General features: G+C 33.3%; 2 protein-coding genes across 2 annotated transcripts; both read left to right on the top strand.

The window, feature by feature from the left end:
* The first annotated feature begins 12,573 nt into the window (after positions 1-12,573).
* LOC143603342 (putative F-box protein At1g55070) lies at positions 12,574-13,545 on the top strand. Its single transcript, XM_077080161.1, has one exon. It carries the CDS (start codon positions 12,574-12,576, stop codon positions 13,543-13,545), a length of 972 nt encoding a protein of 323 aa, XP_076936276.1.
* A 2,601-nt stretch (positions 13,546-16,146) lies between these two features.
* On the top strand, positions 16,147-17,924 carry LOC143603338 (leucine-rich repeat protein 2-like). The gene is made up of 7 exons (XM_077080159.1): positions 16,147-16,362; positions 16,478-16,610; positions 16,723-16,794; positions 17,130-17,273; positions 17,350-17,421; positions 17,529-17,600; positions 17,696-17,924. The coding sequence occupies exons 1-7, from the start codon at positions 16,284-16,286 to the stop codon at positions 17,760-17,762; spliced, it is 639 nt and encodes a 212-aa protein (XP_076936274.1). The 5' UTR covers positions 16,147-16,283; the 3' UTR covers positions 17,763-17,924.
* The last annotated feature ends 1,173 nt before the right edge of the window (positions 17,925-19,097 follow it).

The following is a 19,097-nucleotide window of genomic DNA, read 5'->3' as shown; positions in this document are numbered from 1 at the left end:
ATGTTGTGATGGGGTGGATAGATTCAAGTGACTCTGGATTGCATGGGTTATTAGGTGTTCATTAGCATCTTGCCACGTAGAATATTTGTGGATAAATTAAATCTTCAGTCGGATTCATAGATTGCCACGTGGACTCCTTGTAGATAATATCAGTTTGTCTTGTTTCTTAGACACGATTTTAAAACTTTAATATCATGAATTATACATGAATAAAAGGTATATCATGAATAAATAAAATATAGGGGTGTTTGAGATTCCTTATTTTACCTCCTTATAACTTTTTATTAACGCCCTGCTTGCGGTGCGCGCATATAATGTATATATGTGTGAACCCTCGGGTGGGCAAAAGTAAAATTGCACTAATTTTGACGTTATTTTACTAATCTCGTGAAAATAACGTTAAAAGTGGCGGAAGGTTAATCAGGCATCATGTGGTGGCGTTGATAGCCGAAAGACAAGGGCACATGCACCGATCAGCCGGTGTCCCGATGATTGAGTGCTATGTGCCTTATGTCCAAGGCTTGATGCAAAACTACTATCGAGCCGGGGGTCTCACCGGAAGGTAAGGCTGTCTACATCTTACCCTCCTCAGACCCTACCATAGCATTGCTATTGGTGGGATATACTGAGTACGATGATATATGATATGATAACTTTTTATTAAGTTAATAAAGAAAATTGAACAATTGCTACCAAAATTTGCTACCGAAAAAAGACGGTAGCAAATTTAGTGACCGATTTAGCAAATTTGCTACCGAAAATGACAATTACTTGATACGGTGGCAAAGTGGTCGGAGTTTTTGCAACCGTTTATATTCGGTGGCTAAGCGATCGGAGTTTTTGCAACCATTTATTTTCGGTAGCTAGTTGCTAGGAGTTTTTGCAACCGTTTTTATTTCTCGTTTGGATTTTATGCGACCATTTATTTCGGTCGGAGTTTTTGCAACCGTTTTTATTTCTCAATTGGAGTTTTTGCAACCGTTTATTTAGGTTGAAGTTTTTGCAACCGTTTTTATTTCTCGGTTGGAGTTTTTGCGACCGTTTATTTAGGTCGGAGTTTTTGCAACCGTTTTTATTTCTCGGTTGGAGTTTTTGCAACCATTTATTTCGGTCGGAGTTTTTGCAACTGTGGCAAATGGTATTAATGGAACTGGGCACCTTACCTCTTTGTTCATACTGCTAATCAACTCAATTTTAGAATTCTTCGTCTTGCAGGATACACCCAATTTTCTCTTCAACTTTAAAATTGGTTTATTTGTTCCCACACGAAGCGCTTGAAGCCTTGAACCGATTTAGGGATGGCTATGTAACCCGAACCCGATGAGAATACCCGAAACCCGACATAATTGGGACGGGTAATACCCGTCCCATTAGGGTATGGGACGGGTTTGGGATTACTTTTTGAAAATTTTCACGGGTTTGGGACGAGTATGGGATTTCTAATAAACCCGATTACCCGATAACATAGCCCCATTTACCCGATTATATACCCGAATAACCGACATAATTTTATTTTCTTATATATTTATTTTAAACATATATCTAACTATCTATATAATTGTCTACCATAAAATCCTATGTGTCGCTCTCACATTGCTCCCCACCCTTTTTAGAGCCACCAGATTGCTTGATTTCAAAATATTTAACCTTATAAAATTCGCGGGTCATGGTTTCACCTTCGGACCCTCCTAATCCGGATATCAAATAACCCGTTTTGGTTTTCATTCCAAACCCTAAAATTCACCTCCAACCTCTTCTGAACTTCAACGATGGGATGCCTACCACTTGAATCACCAGTAACCATTAGAATCATCTTCTATCTCCGTCTCGAATCAAGTTAGGGTATCATTCTCTCATCCTCCACCGGAATCCCGATGAAGCACTACTATCATAGTTATTCGAGTCCTCACCGGCTGTCTATTCAACTATTTGACTGCAAAATCGATTAAGGTAATATGTTCTTCTATATGTTAATTCAAAACTAAAGCCATTGAACCGATAATTAAAAATCAAAGACATGTTTGAATTATGATATGGGTTGCTACAGTGGTTAAAAATCCTGGTGTTGTTCTATTGAAAAACCCAAAAACACACGTATCCAATATTACAAAACTGATTTTAATGTTTGATTTGAGAAAATGATCACTTTTCAACAAGTAATCGAAAACTATTTAATTGAACTCTTATATATATTAAGAATTATTTGAATTGGGTAAACCAGTGTGATTTGGAAATTTGTTACATCGATTTCTTCATATAAAGCTACTTGTAAATAATTTGAATTATGTTTTAATGGCACCAAAAGTCGGCCCGCAAGCTTATGTGAAAAATATTACATATATTGATGTTGATGATCCTAATATATGTATTATGGAAGATTTGAGTGTACATGCACCTAGAAAACAGTCTCATGTAGATGGAAAATCACCGAATAGTGCTCCTTTAAGGTCTCCACTTGTTGTTCCTCCGGTTCGCACTGTATATAATAATAACGTGAGGGCGAAGGCAAATGATGAACATATGATCTATTGAGCAGCATTGTAGGCGAGTCTAATAATTAAGGATCATTAGCTGCAGGTTTTTGTTGTTTAAGCATTCTAAATTTGATGAATTTGGATATTGGTCACTGCACGACGTTTCCCAACCAAAGTCGTGGTTCAACTTATAAGGCATCAGGTTGTAAACTGAGCACAAAATTTTTAAATTTTGAATATAATAGTTTAATTTTTTTCCTTTTTGGAATTGGAATTCTAAAATGAAGAAGCTATCTTTTATTATTATTCAGTGTTTCTGTTTGTAGTTTGCCTCAGTCTGCAGTTGTTCCTTCAGGTTATGGTTCGTTTGCTAACTCTACAGCGCCACCTGGAAACTATCAAGTTAATCAACCTGCGGGCCCTGCTGGGTCCAATTTAAGTTACGATGATGATGTGTTGAATGCTCATTATAAAGAGTACAGTCAGTTGCTCTCTCTTCAACAGGTATTATTTTCTTTTACATTTTGTTTAACACTAATTTATTATGATTTTGGGTTGCAACTCGCCAAAAAGTATGTGAATAATACTATAAAACATAAATCATTTTGCTATTGCATTAATAGAATTTCTGTAATCGTTTTTTCCCATATTTTTTTGACAAACAAGTAATTTCTAGCATCTCTCCCTGAAATCACACTGACATTACCCATCATCTGATTTTGTTTACCAATATTAACACAAAACATTTATATATCTTATAAGGCATGCATGTATATTGAATTCATTGGGTTATTAATTGTCTAATGGTAAACAAATGCTATAAACGCTTGGATTCTGGCTTCTGGGACTCTAAACACATGGCAAACGCATTAGGTTGTTGCTTCGACTTTCTTCCTATGGGTCAAATGAACTGATTTTTAAATTCAAAAAAACTTTGTTTATCTTATATATGATTACAAAACCTTTATTATTATAATTGTAATCCAACTTCTGTATATAAAGTGATTTTGGAGGATTATACATTTGGATGACTTTTAATGTGTTTGTATCGTATTCTTTCTGGTGATATCTTTTTGCTTACTGTTTTTGACCTGTTAAAGATATTATTTAACCCTATTTAGTTTTATGAAGTGATGTATGGGCAAATATATAGTTTACGTTTGTTCATCTATGTTCAGTTATATTAATTTGTTTGTGGTTCATAAACCACTCTTTTAAACTATTAACGAAAAAATGTAACGAACATGTATACATTCATTTTTTCAAAACAAACAAACAAGAACTAGAAATTCATGTTCATACAAGTGTTCATGTCCGATCGTTAGTTCATTTAAAGTTAAGTGAACCATCACGAACATGCCATGTTCGTGTTTCTTCAGTTCGTGGACAAGCGTACATATTTATTTGGGTTCGTAGCATATTGTTACTATTGTATTTATTATTTCAATACATTGAGCTTAATTGTTTTTCATGGTTTATGTTTTCAGGTCATCATTAACTTGAAAAGAAAGTAGATGCTTCAAAATCTTCGTATGTTTCTCACATGGAGGAGATAGATACGACGGAACAATAAAAAATAATCTGCTCATTTTGTTTTTCACATAGACACCATGATCATAATTGAGAAGAATAGTTTTCAGTTTTCATTTAATTAAAGTGTGTAATAGAATTGTTTAGTATGTGAAAGATGTTTACAGTGATTTGTTTCGTAATAGTGATTTCAGGTGGTAGATGATGGAAATAACAATGAAATGATGGAAATTGATATCAACAGATTGAGTCATGTGATTGCGTCCGTTATTAAAGAAATAACGTATAAGGAAATTGATGATATAACTAATATGTCAACGAGTTCAGGGGATGAACCGGACAAGTGGCTGGACCTCATGTTAAATACAAGCAACAATAATCAAATGATGTCCTAACAGTCTGGTTTACTATATTATGTTATTTTTACAATTGTGCATCATGGATTTACAATTAAAGATTTTATTTTATACTCTAGATGATTAATAAGACCATGAATTTGGATGCGGCAGACTCATTTAACAGACCTCTAGATCCCATGGCACTTGAAATACCTGTAATGTTATTGCCTTGCTTTAATATCATACTTTGAGTTGAATTTAATTGCTTCATGTTTTGTCTTTGATTTTGATTCCATCATTAAATCTACAATCAAACCCATGAAAAGGTTTCTAGGTTGAAGGTTGGCTTTCAGTAACCATTAGATCTAGGTAAGTGTAAGTGTCACTATATCTCTTTCTTTTTACATCACTTAGTGTTTTTCAATGAGGCTATTAAGATAATTGCATGAGCTAAATTTTAAAAGACAAAGACGGATATGGTATTAGGTGATAGTGTGATACCCTTACTCGATTACCCGAAATTAAGGGTGTAAACGAGCCAAGACGTTTTAACTTACAAGAGCCCGATTTATTGGTCTCTCTCCATTGTATTCAAGATAAAATCCTACTTAATGCCCATGGATTTTCAATAGTTAAGTTTGCAAATATAGTCAAGCGTGTTTAGCTAAGTAGTTTTTTTTTTCGGCCGAAATGGATACTGATCCGAACCGCACTTAGTTGCTTCAAAATCAAAACGAAAACTAAATGCCAATTCGTGGACGCAATTGTGGAAGCATTGACATAAGTGATTATATGGATGATTTGTTCACCGTGATTACATAGGTATGTTATGATAGTAAATGCTTTCATCATGTGCTTTAGTACATAATGAATGAATATGACGATAGATATATGAATAACTTATAGGAGCTATGTGATTTACTAGAGGAAAGAAACAATACTCTACCAACACTACAAGTAACACAAGAGCAGAAAGTAAAACAGTTGCAAGAGGAATTTGATAAAGAAGAACAGAAGTTGAACAGATCTTTCTACGAGCAACGTGATTCCTTAAAGAAAAGAAAATATATAAGTTTTACATATGATTTTAAAGATCTTAAGAGTCAACACACGTTTCATTTTAAAGAAATTGTAACTTTTTCATTGTTTTTCCGCAGAAGTTAGCAGAGATGAATAAATTTAGAGACGAGTTGAACCGAAAAATATCCGAAATAAGACATCTGCAGCATGAGTTAAATAAAAAGGAAAATACATATGCAAATGATGCTACAATGAGTCTTAAAAGAGTAGTGTCGTCATTGAAAAAAGTAGACAATGATCATGTGGTTATTATCAACCAAGATTAAATTTGCTTCTTTGCTATAGAGAGTTGGATGTTATGCATTATCGAAGGAAAAACGCTAGGAAGAAAAAACTCACATGCATGTCGCACATAAGATCTAACGCGAAAGTATATTTTAATTAGCTACCCGTTTAATTTAATAGCTTTTTGTAACCAAGATCCTGAATTATATAATAAATTTATAAAAAAATATATTCACAATAATAACAACAAATGTAAAAAAACCCGCGTAATACGCGGGCTAAAAACTAGTATATATACATATATATATGTATATATGGATATATTATTATACATAAAATCAATAATATATTTTAAATGCATTATCAAATTATCAGACTTTTAAAATCCCTCATGCCCGCTCAATTACAACCTCATTCTTTCTTCTAATTTTTTTAATTTCTCTAGTTTAATCAGTATCACTATCATTATTTGGCAAGGAGGATTAATATTTTTCCATTCACTGATGCAAGTGGCACATGATAATTAAGTTTTAGTTATCTTATCTTGTTTTAGGGGGTGTTTGGGATTGTTTATTTTCATCAACTTATAACTTATAAACTTTTTGAAAAGTAATAAGGTGTTTGGGATTGCTTATGTTGTGAGAGGAAAAGTTCCATAAGTTACAATATTATAACTTATTAATTTAATGAAAAGTTATAAGGAGGTAAAATAAGAAATCCCAAACACCCCCTTAATGTATGTATCTTAAATCTTGAATTTGTAGTCAATCTATGATGTCAAAACTCGTTAGAAACCCGATAAGTTTTATGCCATGTATACCCGATGAGTATACCCGAAACCCTCGGGTATGCCCGATACCCGACGGGTTTGGGACGGGTCTAGGACGGGGTTTTTTAATCGGGTCCGGGTCTGGGAATACCTAGACCCTTCCCAGACCTGACCCATTGCCATCCCTATGTGTTCCAGAGTTAGTTTTTAGAGAGAAAATAAAAGAAAGTGGAAGGAGAAACTGAAGGAAATGAATGGAAAAGAAAGAAAAATATGAAAATTGATGGTGGTGGCTTTCTTTCTAAATCGGAGTGAATAGGAGAGAAAGGAAAAGAAAAAGGTGATAATTACTATATTTCTATAGGTCAGATGTTTCTTTCCGAACTTCACAGCAGTTCATCACCATATTACTCCAAATATAAGGAAGGAAAGGAGAGGGGGCGAGTAGATGAGCAAACGAAATACATTCCCTCTACCTCAATATCATCTCCGATTGAGTCAGTTTATTCTTCTAATTCGATCCCTGAGGTCAGTTCGTTTTTCCTCTTGTTCTGTTAATTCTTCGTTTGTTCAAGCATACACCATCGATTATCTGATTTTGATTCCAATTGTTTGTAAGTTGTTAGTAGCAAAATAAAATAGTGAACTGAGCATGTTTGTAATTTGTTAGTAGCAGAATATTGATTCCAATTGTTTTTTATTTCGATTTAGTTCTTAATTAGGGGATGATATATGTTTTGATGTTTATTTTTTAGTTATGATGAATTTGATCATGATTTTCATGAAACCATGGTTCATGTTTGGCTCTGTAATGGAAATTGCTGGGATTTTCTTTTTGGACCTTCCTGGCTTCCTATTTAGCAAATTCATAAATTTGTAAACAACAGCTCGGCTGTTCTGAGTTTTGTTTGTTCGAGTTGGGCTCGTTAATTTTTTGGTTTAAACGAGCAATGAACACTTGGAAGTAACATAAGGATATAATGGTAAAATTGTAATTTTCCTTTCTTTTCCTCCTAACTAGAGAACATATAAAATATAAACTTTGCTTTCCTTTCATTAAACTCGAGAACACAAAATAAAAGCACATCTTTTCCTTTCCTTTCTCTTCTTTTTTCCTTTCTTTTCTTTTCTTTTCTCTTAGTTTTTGAAGCCTTGAACCGGTTTACAAGAATTCTTATTCTTATTGTCTTTGAGCAGTAAGCACGATAAATTACTTTTTAACGTTTATTTGTGGCCTATAATTGTTATTTTTAAAACTTATAGGTGTATATTATTAAACTATTAAAAAGTATAGAGTGTAACTTTAAAGTTTTTTTTTGACACTTTTTTCGTATATTATTATAATATTGAGTTTTATATAATTTACTATAAAACGATTACAATAAAGTGGCAGGCAAACGGGCAACAAGCTGCGCCGCAACCCCCTTTTGAACAGCAAAGCCAATCCTGCTAAAAACGAAGCTTTGGGACCTAGAAGCTGAAGAGGTTCCGTGTACGACGCGCTGAACCCTACTCAAAAATTTCACAGCCTCTGGAGCCAGAAAACCAAATGTATCAAAGGAAAATGGTAGAAAGACATGTTGATTATCTAAACAAGCTTTCTCGTGTTTAACAACTTTGCCCGATTCAGCCTTCAACGCAGCCTGACCCACAACAAACCCACGGTCCCTGAGCCCAACAAGAGGAGACACTCCTGTAAGATCCACACAGGCGTGTTTCCCCCCTGCCCACCCGAACACAAGAATATCAGCTGGTCGTAAAGTAGACCTCCCTTCAATAGGATCCGTGAGAAAGTTAACAGGGGCCTCCTTTTAAGCAGAAATCCCTGCCCGTTTAAGAACATCACACAGAACATCCCTAACCATATCATGTCTGTATTTAAAGCCAGGCAATTCTTTGCAATGCACCGCATGGTCACCAAAAGAATCCAAACAGACCTTGCGACAAATTGGGCAAGGTTCATCCGTCGGGAACATAGGGATCATTAACCGGTACTTAAGGATAGCCCGATACTCCAAACCCGACATACGTTGGCCTAATCCTTCAATGGGGATAGCCGTTAGAAAATCCTGAGCCCGAGGAGCCCGAAGGCATTCAAACACCGCCTTTTGGCGAGGGGATAGATCAAACTTCACTTCTAAACTCTTGACGATTCCACTAAATAAGGCACTCGCCACAACATGTTGGGCTTTAGGGGGGGCGGTGTCCTTATTAGAGAACCCGCTAAGATCAAAATCTGGAAGTGAAGTACGTAAACGATCCATCGCACACCCATAATCAGAGTCCAACCCATGAATATCACAACCCCGAAGAATATGGTCTTGCAAACACCACGACTGTGCTCTCGAAGTTTGTTATCAAGTTTTTTCTTTCTTTTTGTAAATTTACCACCGACTCTGGTAAACATCTGCTCCTCCCGTCCACGATGATCTCCGCCACCGTTGCCGTAAAACATCACCCTGACGATCACCGCCGCCGCTACTGTAAAACATCACTCCGACGATCGCAGCCACCGTCTCTTCATCGGTTAATTCGTTTGGTTCGTTTTCTCATCACTCACTCTCACTATTTTGAACGATTAGGTTAGATTGTTAAATCAATAGCGCCGGTTAGGTTAGATAGTTCGAGTAATTTAGGTTTTTCTGGTTCGTCTCTGCTAATTAGTTATTTGTATTGATTTCATGAAGATGTGTTTCAGTAGCGTCGGTTATTGTTAGATTGCGCGGTTAGGTTAGATTGCTAATTAGATATTTGCATTGATTTTATGAAGATACGTTTCTGTAATCACGTAGTGTGTGCTATAATTGATTTATTTGTAATTTTGGTGGTTTATTGTGAGTTGAATCCAATGATTTGGCGATTGTTGGATATGAATTAGATCTTACGCTCGTGTATTGTTTACGCATTCTAGGGGTTTAGAGATGAATCTAGTGATTCAGTGATTGTTAGATCTTAATTGGATATGATACGACTGTTGTATGATTATATGAGTGATTTAGTTGTTTTTGGGGTGATTTTGATGATTAATTGATCCTAAAGAATAGAAATGATTATGATGATTATACATCTTTATCAGGAGTTGATGTTAGTTCTTCGAATCTTCTATCATTTGGTTTTATAAGGTGTTTTCATATGGCATATTAATGTATTGAATCTCTAGTATCATATTTATAGAAACACTTAACAATATCATGTTTACCCTTTAATAGTAGATAAAATAAAATCACTTACTTATAACAGTTCTTACTATCATATTGGCGTACTGTATTTGTCTATTCGTTGAAACAGAGTGGTATAAGTGATTTATTTTATTTACTGTGGAACGGATAAAAATGATAAATTTTAGTATTTTAGAAGTGTATATATTATATTATGACACGCGCAAAACTCTGAACTTGCAGAATTTCTTAAACTAAATGCACTGAACTGATCGTGTTTTAATGTGGCACGATGTTACAAATATAATTTGATTATTTCCTCTCCTTATAGAGTTATATCATTTATGTCTTTTCTTAATTGAGCTTGAAAATTATCATGGCAGGGATGTGAAACCAAATAACCTTTTAATAAGACCTTGTGGACAACTAAAACTTGCAGATTTTGGTCTTGCAGCATATTTGGTAGTCCTGGCAGAAGGTTTACTCATCAGGTAATTTTTCATTCAGTTTATAGTTTCTGGATGTTATAAGCTACTTTTTTGACACAAATTCTTATAGCAAGCTTGGCTTGTGGTAAGTCATTTTAATATTTATGTTACCTGAAGTGAAAGTGAAACATATATTCAAATTTGGATTGATGACAGTATCTTATAATTTGGAAGAATAAGTTATGAGTATGTTGCACTTTTATGGTAGCTAGTGAATTCCAATAATGTTTGTTAGATTATTTCCATGTAATGTACTTTATGTGCTGGGTAGCTTGTTTTTACTTATTAGTTCACTTTTTTGGAAAAAGAAGTTATTGACTCGTGTCATTTCCATTTTTTTATAATAGTTAATTCTTTAAACACTCATTCAATCATGTGAAATATCGAATCGAATAAACTAAATAGAGAAAATTTGATTTGATTTATCAAGCATAGCCTTTAGAATTATAACATTTTATTACAGAAGGTGAATCATTTGAGTGTATTAAATTGTTTGAATCACTAACTGATATGGTACCCTGAATCAAAGGAAAGCATTTGATTTAACAGACTGTTCCAGTAACACCTTACATAATTATTTGATCAACTGTGAGGTTAATTTCTTGTAACATTTGCTTTCTTGCAATAAAGTAAAATCTTTTCTTTCTAAATAATATGTTTAAATGCTTGGCATATTATTGTATCCGTAATTTGCATAACCACACAACTTGTCCCTGTTGCGGGTTCATATAACCAGCCTTAATCAAGATACATGTAACCTCTGTAGCCTGGCTATTTAAATGGGCCAAATGGGTTGACGGGTTAGATGAGGGTGTAAACGGGCTGCAGTAGCGGTCGCAAGAGTTCCGACGGCAGCAGTGGTTGCAATATCTGCGACTGCAGAGCGGTCCCTCTTGCGACCGCAGCAGCAGTTGCAATAATATTTGCGACTCCGCAAGAGTTGCGACCAGCAGCGGTTGCAAGATCTGCGACGACAGAATTGGTAGCAAGATTTGCGACGACACTCAGTCGCAAAATAATTGCGGTCGCAAAATGATCGCGAGCAATTGCGACCTGTGTTTTTCCAACCGTGCAAAACGGTCGCAACAGGGAATTTGCGACCATTTTGCGACCGAAATGTTGGTCACAAATACTTATTTTTCTAGTAGTGTATAACATTGTAACTTATAAAACTTTTTCTCTCACAATATAAGCAATCCCAAACATCTTATTACTTTTCATAAAGTTAATAATTTATAAGTTGGTGAAAATAAGCGATCCCAAACATAAAGATGAAATTTTGTATCATTACCAATTGACTTCTCAAGATGCATTAATCATTTGTTAATCAAAATTAAAATGTGTTTTAATAGTTTATCGGTTTTTCATTTTCTAGCTTTAAAGTATGGTAATACATTACGACAGTAGTCATTTGCGAATTAGTGATCTACGAACTTATTGTTGCGATTTGAAAATGTATAGGAGCTGTCAGCTTATTATTAGAGTAGAATGCTAGAACTTTGAAAAAACATTTTTTGACATTGGTTTGGAGATATACTTTAGATTTTAGGATAATGGACTTTGGACCTAAGCAATAATTAATAGCCCAAATATATATAATTAAATCAGTAGTCCTTTACATATTGAATTTCGAATCAAATTTAAAATCATAAATTCGTTTGATTCGTAATTGCATTGCTTAATCGAATTCGAACTAAATCGAACTTGACTATTTGAAAATTGAATTCAAACACTCAAATTTGAATTCAATTAGCTTTTCAAGCCCGTTTTAAAATACTACACACTTCTAATCGATACTATAACAAACTGAACCGACGCCGAACGAATTTTCTCGGTAACACACAAGTAATCATTGCACTAGTTTACTAACAAACTACTGTAGCTTAAGTTAGCACGTAATTATGTATTCCTTTCACATGAAAAACAAAAATAATTTATTATTTATTTCTTTTGATATTATTGAAACATACTTATTAAAATTAACATATTAGCAAATACATTCATCTTAATTACCGGCCTTGTATATTTTATTTTGGTAAAAATAATATTTTCCAAATTTAATCATGCTTTATATTTATCATTATATATTTAAAAATCACTCATTCATTATAACATTGTGATAAATCTTCTATATATTGTGTTTATACGTAGGGCTCAAGTTTGTTATAACATTTCTATATATTGATCTATTCTTCATCAATAAATATCATCACCACCATCATTCATCAAACTCACATTGAAATCAATGGCTGATCAGTTTCCTGACTTTCCTCCAGAGATTGTATATGATATCTTGTCAAGACTGCCCATCAAATCCTTGGCTCGTTTCCGGTGTGTATGCAAACTATGGTTCAAATACATCAACGATCCTTACCTTGAAACCATTAATGTCAAGGAAGAACCACGTCAATCTTGTTCGAACGACCTGCGCCTGATAGTGTTTACGCCAAGGAACTATTGAAAATCAGTTCCTTGCGTGTGACCCAAGGTACTTGTACTAAGGAGCCCATCATGAATATGTGGTATAAGAGTTCCGTATTCGCTAAGACAAATAACTTGGTTCAAGGTTCATGCAATGGCTTAACCCTGGTCCGTTACCATCTAGACACGTTTCGTGGCGTCTTGTTTGCAGTTACCAATCCTCTTAGCAAACAATATTACGAGTTGCCACTCGTCAATAAGACTGTCTGGATGTTCGGATCACTCGCGGCAGGGATTGGTTTTGATGAATCCACCAACACTTTTAAGACGGTGTGTGTTATGTATAAAAGACAACATAACATTAATCTGAGACCAACACAGTTATGCACCTTGGTTTATAGCTTGGGGATGAGGTCGTGGCGTGAGATTGCGCATAACCCTGCTTATCTGATAAGCGGTGAAGGTGTGTTTGCTCATGGACGTTTGCATTGGTTGGGTGACCAATATTGGCCAGCCGATTATGCTGAAAGAAAAATAGTGTGGTTTGATGTGAAGATGGAGGTGTTCGGGTTAACAGACCCTCCCAAACAAAACTTGTCAGGCTATAAGATGCAAGATCGAGTGGTTGATCTAAAGGGTGAACTCGGATATGCATTCTTTAAGCCTGGCTTGGTCGGGGTCAAGCTGTGGATTTTGAACAAGGAAGAATGGGTGTTGCATTGTTGCATTCGTCTACATTATGCGATGCATAATGTAGTGATTTCGGGTTGTTTAAACAAAAACGGGGACATATTGTTGACCGCCGTTGGACATATTGGTAAAAGACGTCGGTTGTTCGTTTACACCCTCAAAACCGGTGATTTGCAAGCAGTCAATCTGGATGATCAATACAAATCAGATATTCGAATGTACCAAAGCAGCTTGTCTTCGATCTGTGCTGCTAGCATAAGTGCTTATTCGGTTAGGAACCGATCAATGAGAAAAATAATAGACAGTATTGCATTTAGTCCTTACTTATTTCTTGTAATTGTTTTTGTTTGTTTGTATTGGGAATTTGCCTAATCATTAATTTCTACTATTTTTAATTTTTTAAGAGGTAGAAGATTTGTTGCTAATTGTACGACACACAATTCATAAGGTTATGAAATTTTAAGGTTAATGTGGTCTTTTGTAACTTCAAATATAGTTACAAGTATGGTCTTTTTACTTCAATCAAATTATGTTATATATTTTCTATTTTTAGCATGGCATTTAATGCAATTATGAACCTATAAAAATATGTTTAAATATAAGTTTGAAGCAAATTGTTGACTTTATTATTGCATGATCAAAATTATTAACATATTTTTTTTTTTTTGTAATTACTTACATCTCTTGAACCTATAATATGTTTTAATATCAAGTGAAACCTATTTTCATTAGATTATATCAAGAAATATTAGCATTAATCTTATATAAGTTTGTAATTATTAGGGATGAGCAAATTCGGTACCAAAGTTTTAAGTTTCGTGATCGGTACGGTACGGTACTGGTATTTCCAGATTTTTTTACCATCGGTACCGGTACTTTCCCAGTACCGTACCGGTATCGAACCGAATATTTCAGTACCGGTACCAAGAATTCACGATTTTCGGGAACGGTATTTTCGGTATCGGTACGGTACCGAGCTCATCCCTAATAACTATTGTAAACATGTTAAGCTTCTATCAAGGAACGAAACGAACTTGAACATGGCTCAATTTTGTCTGAGACGAGTCTTAACTCGACTTCGAACATAAACAAAATGAACTCAAACTTGGAGACATTAAGAAATTTGAGCTCAAAATATATAAAGTGCCACATTATTATTATGGTACTTAAATAGATGTTATGAAGGAATGCCATTTACATTAAGTTTTACTTTGTATGCTGATCTTTAACAAACATAAATGAGAAGTTTATATTGACAAAATGAGTAAAAAAATCTAAAAACAACGTCGAAAACTTAACACGTTTTAAAAGTCATATAGCGGTTTTTAACACATATAAGTTTTCGTGTTAACTTCGAACAAAATTATAAAAATTTCATAAAATGGCATAGCGTAATGTAGGCCACTATATAATCACAAGTTCCATAATTATTATTTGTTATGGATTATGTTGTAATATTAATAGGTTATTATAAATAGAAATAAGAATGAAATTATGGAGGTAAAAGTTAAAATTTTGTTAAATACTTAAATCATAAAAAAATGCTTAAAACAAATGTTTTATCCCAATACAAATATGCCATTCCTCTGCACCAAAACTAAAATTACTAGAATAATTTCATCTTTATTTAAGTTGATTTTTTAATTTGTTTTAAAATATTGCAATATACATGGTTTGAATCATTTACTTTATATTTCACATATTAACCACTCTACCACTCAATCAAAGTGGGAATGACTTATTTAATTTGAAATTATTGCGATCGATGATTTTTGATTTTTAAATATGAAAACTTTTTTTAAGTAATTACAAATTTTGCATATTTATACTATATATAATGCAGGAGTGGTGAACCACTTAAAACTTTTTTAATATGACAGCCATGTAATGCTTATGAATTATACATGCCACATTCATGCTATTAACTTGAAAACTTTAATAACTAATAAAAACAAATAATATTACGAACTTTTGTAAAATATTACACGAATAACAAAACTAACAAAAGTACTATATAATATATCACGAGATGACTGATAAATCAAAATAAACGAGTATAGCGTTGCAAATTGTTGACGTAGCAGCTTCGCGCGGGCACTCAACTAATTTGTTCTAAAGCATCAGTTTCTAGTCACGAGTTTTAAATCTTAGCAAACTATTAAAACTCACCAAACCGAAGTGAATTGGGTTCAATCCGTTTATAAATTTTACGATTCGGTCTCGATTTGAAAAAAATGGTTTGATGATTGGACTGTGGATTTATGTTGAGTTGGTCAAGCAAAGAACATGTCGAGCTAAATCTTTTATCTACATATTTCTTTTTTATCTTTAGAGTAGGCAGTTCTATACATATATACCAAACTATATAATAAAGCATTCGAGAAAGACATGTTAAGAGCTTTTTTTATTTTAAGAGTTTTTCCGCTAACGCTATTGTTATTGCTATTGCTATTGCTATTTCCTCCCCACCAAGAACCACCATGTGATAAAACTACCTGCGTTAGTTGTATTGATATACATAATACAACATTTTACATCAAATTAATAAACTTGAGTTTAAGGATTTAAACTTTTATAGATGTGATTTCTCAAAATCAATAATCAAACTTGTATTACAGACATGTTATATAGATCATCCGAGTAATTAACTCTTTTTATAACTTTACTAAAGAGAATATTCTTTTTTTTTTTTCGGTAAATGTTAATGTAAGCATTTAAATTCACATGAAGCCAAATATACTAATAAGTTTGATGGTCCATTGATAAAAGTAAAGTTTTTAAACACCGTAAGTTAAAGTGATACGAGTGATCTCAGTTAAAGTGATACGAGAGATCTCAAGTTCAAATCACATAAACTAACAATTTTTATTTATTTATTCTCTAAATTACGGTTAAAAACTTAAAAAACTAAAAACATGAAACCAAATGCCATATCAGGTAGCCATGTGAAACCAAACATACAAACATAGACTTTTGACCCAATAGAAAACAAACACCCAGCATCTTCCATTGTCTTTCGTTTGACCAAAACATCCGACTTTGACCATTTCTTCTCTTCATCTTCTTCATAAATCATAACCCCAATTCCAAACTCCTTAATTCTCATAAAAATGGCTTCCTTTAGCTTCAAGATCTTCTTATTATCACTCTTGTCAACTCTCACCCCTATCTTATCCACCAATTCGGAAGGTAAATCCAAAGCTCTAACGATTCTTGTTCATGGGTTATAATCCCTAGTTCAAATTCTTGAAAACCCATCTTTTGATTCGTGTTTAGTTATTAATATTTGATGTTGTTTTTGCAGGAACTGTATTACATGCTTTGAGAATTAAGTTTTCTGACCCCAAAAATGTGTTACAGAGCTGGGATCCGACACTTGTAAATCCTTGTACTTGGTTTCATATTACCTGCGATGCTAATAATCATGTTATTCGTTTGTAAGATTCAAAGATTCTTGATACCCACTTTCGATTTCTGAATATTTTTATTAATTTTAGGATTTTTGATTGTTTTTTTTTTTTTGTGTTATTTTTTATAATTGAATTTCAGGGATTTGGGGAATTCTAATATTTCTGGAGCTTTGGGTCCGGAACTCGGTGAACTCAAGCATCTTCAATACTTGTACTTTCTCACAAATAATTGATTTTATTTATTTTTATTTAGATAAAAATTCTTGATTTTATGGAATTTTATTTTAGGGATAAAAATATTAATACAAAAACAAGTAAAACCATATACCGAAATACCGAATAGGCAAATACTTTGGTACCGAAGTACTGGTACCACTGAAAATACGAAATACTGAAACCGAATGGTACCGATAATAAAAACATGAAAAAACTGGTATCGGTACATATTGTGTTGGTACGGTACTGATATTTGGTAAAAAAAATGTTGATATCTATTCTATTGGGTTAATGAGAAACCTAAATGTTGAAATTGTTGTTAAATTGCAGGGAACTTTATGGGAACAACTTTGAAGGCAAAATCCCGGAGGAATTAGGAAATTTGAAAAACCTTATTAGCATGGATTTATATGGCAATAATTTCCAAGGGGAAATTCCAAAATCATTTTCTAAGTTGAAGTCTTTAAGATTTTTGTAAGCATATATTTTTTCTTTTTAACTTAATGTTATATCTTTAATTAGTTGTACGAACTAATATAGTAAGTTGTAGGCGATTAAACAACAATAAGCTGTCCGGCGCCATTCCAAGGGAACTAGCAAAACTCTCTAACCTTAAAGTTTTGTAAGTTTTAAGGTTTCGTGCTTTGCTTACATGTAACACGTTTATGTTAGCAGTTAGATGATGAATGATTAATTAATTATTTGTATTTGATATTTTTGATCATTCAGCGATGTTTCAAATAACGATCTTTGTGGCACGATACCTGTCGATGGCCCTTTCTCAAGTTTCCCAATGGAAAGGTATGTCTCAAGAGTGATTTTTGTTTCATGGATTCATTCTCGTACCACGCAAATGGGATTTTAAATTAATGGTTTGTTTTTGTTGCTGTTTTTAGTTTTGAAAACAACAGATTGAACGGACCCGAGCTGCAAGGACTCGTGTCTTACGATTTTGGATGCTAAATTATTGATACGGTCCCAGGCGGTTTGAAGTTGTAGCAAAATATTTACATCCTTTTGTATAATACATATCATGATAAATACTAAATAAGTGACACCTATAGGATCGAATATTTATTGTATGCTGGATTAATCTAATATTATTCTTAAACTTGTTATAATTTTTGCATTTCAGTGTGAACTTAGCTGAGTTATTAACTTGTATATATGGTGAACTAGGTTAGGTACCCGTGTACAACACGGATTGAAAAAAAATTAATTCTATAAAGTCAAAGATTTGTGTGTCCAACATGGGTTGAAAAAAATTACTTTCTCTGTCACTCGGTGAGCAGAAAACCTAACCAAAACCGAATTAACAAAAAAACCAAACCTAAGCATTAACTGTTGGTTAATAGATAGAATATTTAATTTTTGATATGTTGTATGTTGCGGAATTGAAAGATACACAAAATCAACTAATCTTGATGGATTAATATAACAGCAAAATACATATTAAATTAATGTTTGATAGAAAAATAAGATAATAACATTAGTAGAAATTACAAAACCAACAATCTCTCTTTACCAATATGACAAAAAAGTAGCACACCCATTAGCTAGCTTACAAGTTAAACATCAGGAGTTGTATTGGTAACATTGCTATTAAATTGAATGTAATTCTTAAACTTCAGTAGATGAATGTTCAGCATGCTCCGCAACATCTTATTTCTAAAGCTCATCTTCGAGGCAGCGTTTAAACTACTTGTAGTTAGTTCTCTCCTAATTAAACAGATAATGCACATCCATTTTGTAGTATAACCAAGCTTTTTATGCCATCCAAAATAGACTGATAATCTTGTCTTGTGATCGGATCTACCTCCACCTGACATTGGAGATAGTATACGGAAATAGAGATTATAGTTAGAGATAATATAAAGAAGTTTAATTGTGATGGGGTGCTCAAAATGGTTAAATAAATGATGAAGAGAGCAAATCAATCCCAAAATAAATAGTTTAAAATTAAAAAAATTGAGATTTGTTTAAAAATGGTAATTAGTCAACTGCATATATTATGGTAAAATATAAACTGCGCATGTTACAGTAATTCTAGTTATACATGAAAGCCAATAAGCAAATATGTAACCTTTCCGTGATTGGTTCTTACATTTATGATAAGATTTTTGGTAAATGTTAATTATTATTATTATTATTATTATTATTATTATTAAGAAATAATAAAGTAATAATCAAAACTCTATTATTTTTAAATTAAAAAAAAGAAACAAAAACCGCGATATATCAATGACCTAATATAAAAACATATAAGCGTAAGAAGCTTACAGTGTCATGCTCAGCAGA

Source organism: Bidens hawaiensis, unplaced genomic scaffold (genome assembly GCF_021521415.1).
Source record: "Bidens hawaiensis isolate Kalapana, Puna unplaced genomic scaffold, B.hawaiensis_p1.1 tig00061358_1, whole genome shotgun sequence".
Lineage (NCBI taxonomy): Eukaryota > Viridiplantae > Streptophyta > Magnoliopsida > Asterales > Asteraceae > Bidens > Bidens hawaiensis.
This window is presented reverse-complemented; position numbering and strand designations above follow the sequence as displayed.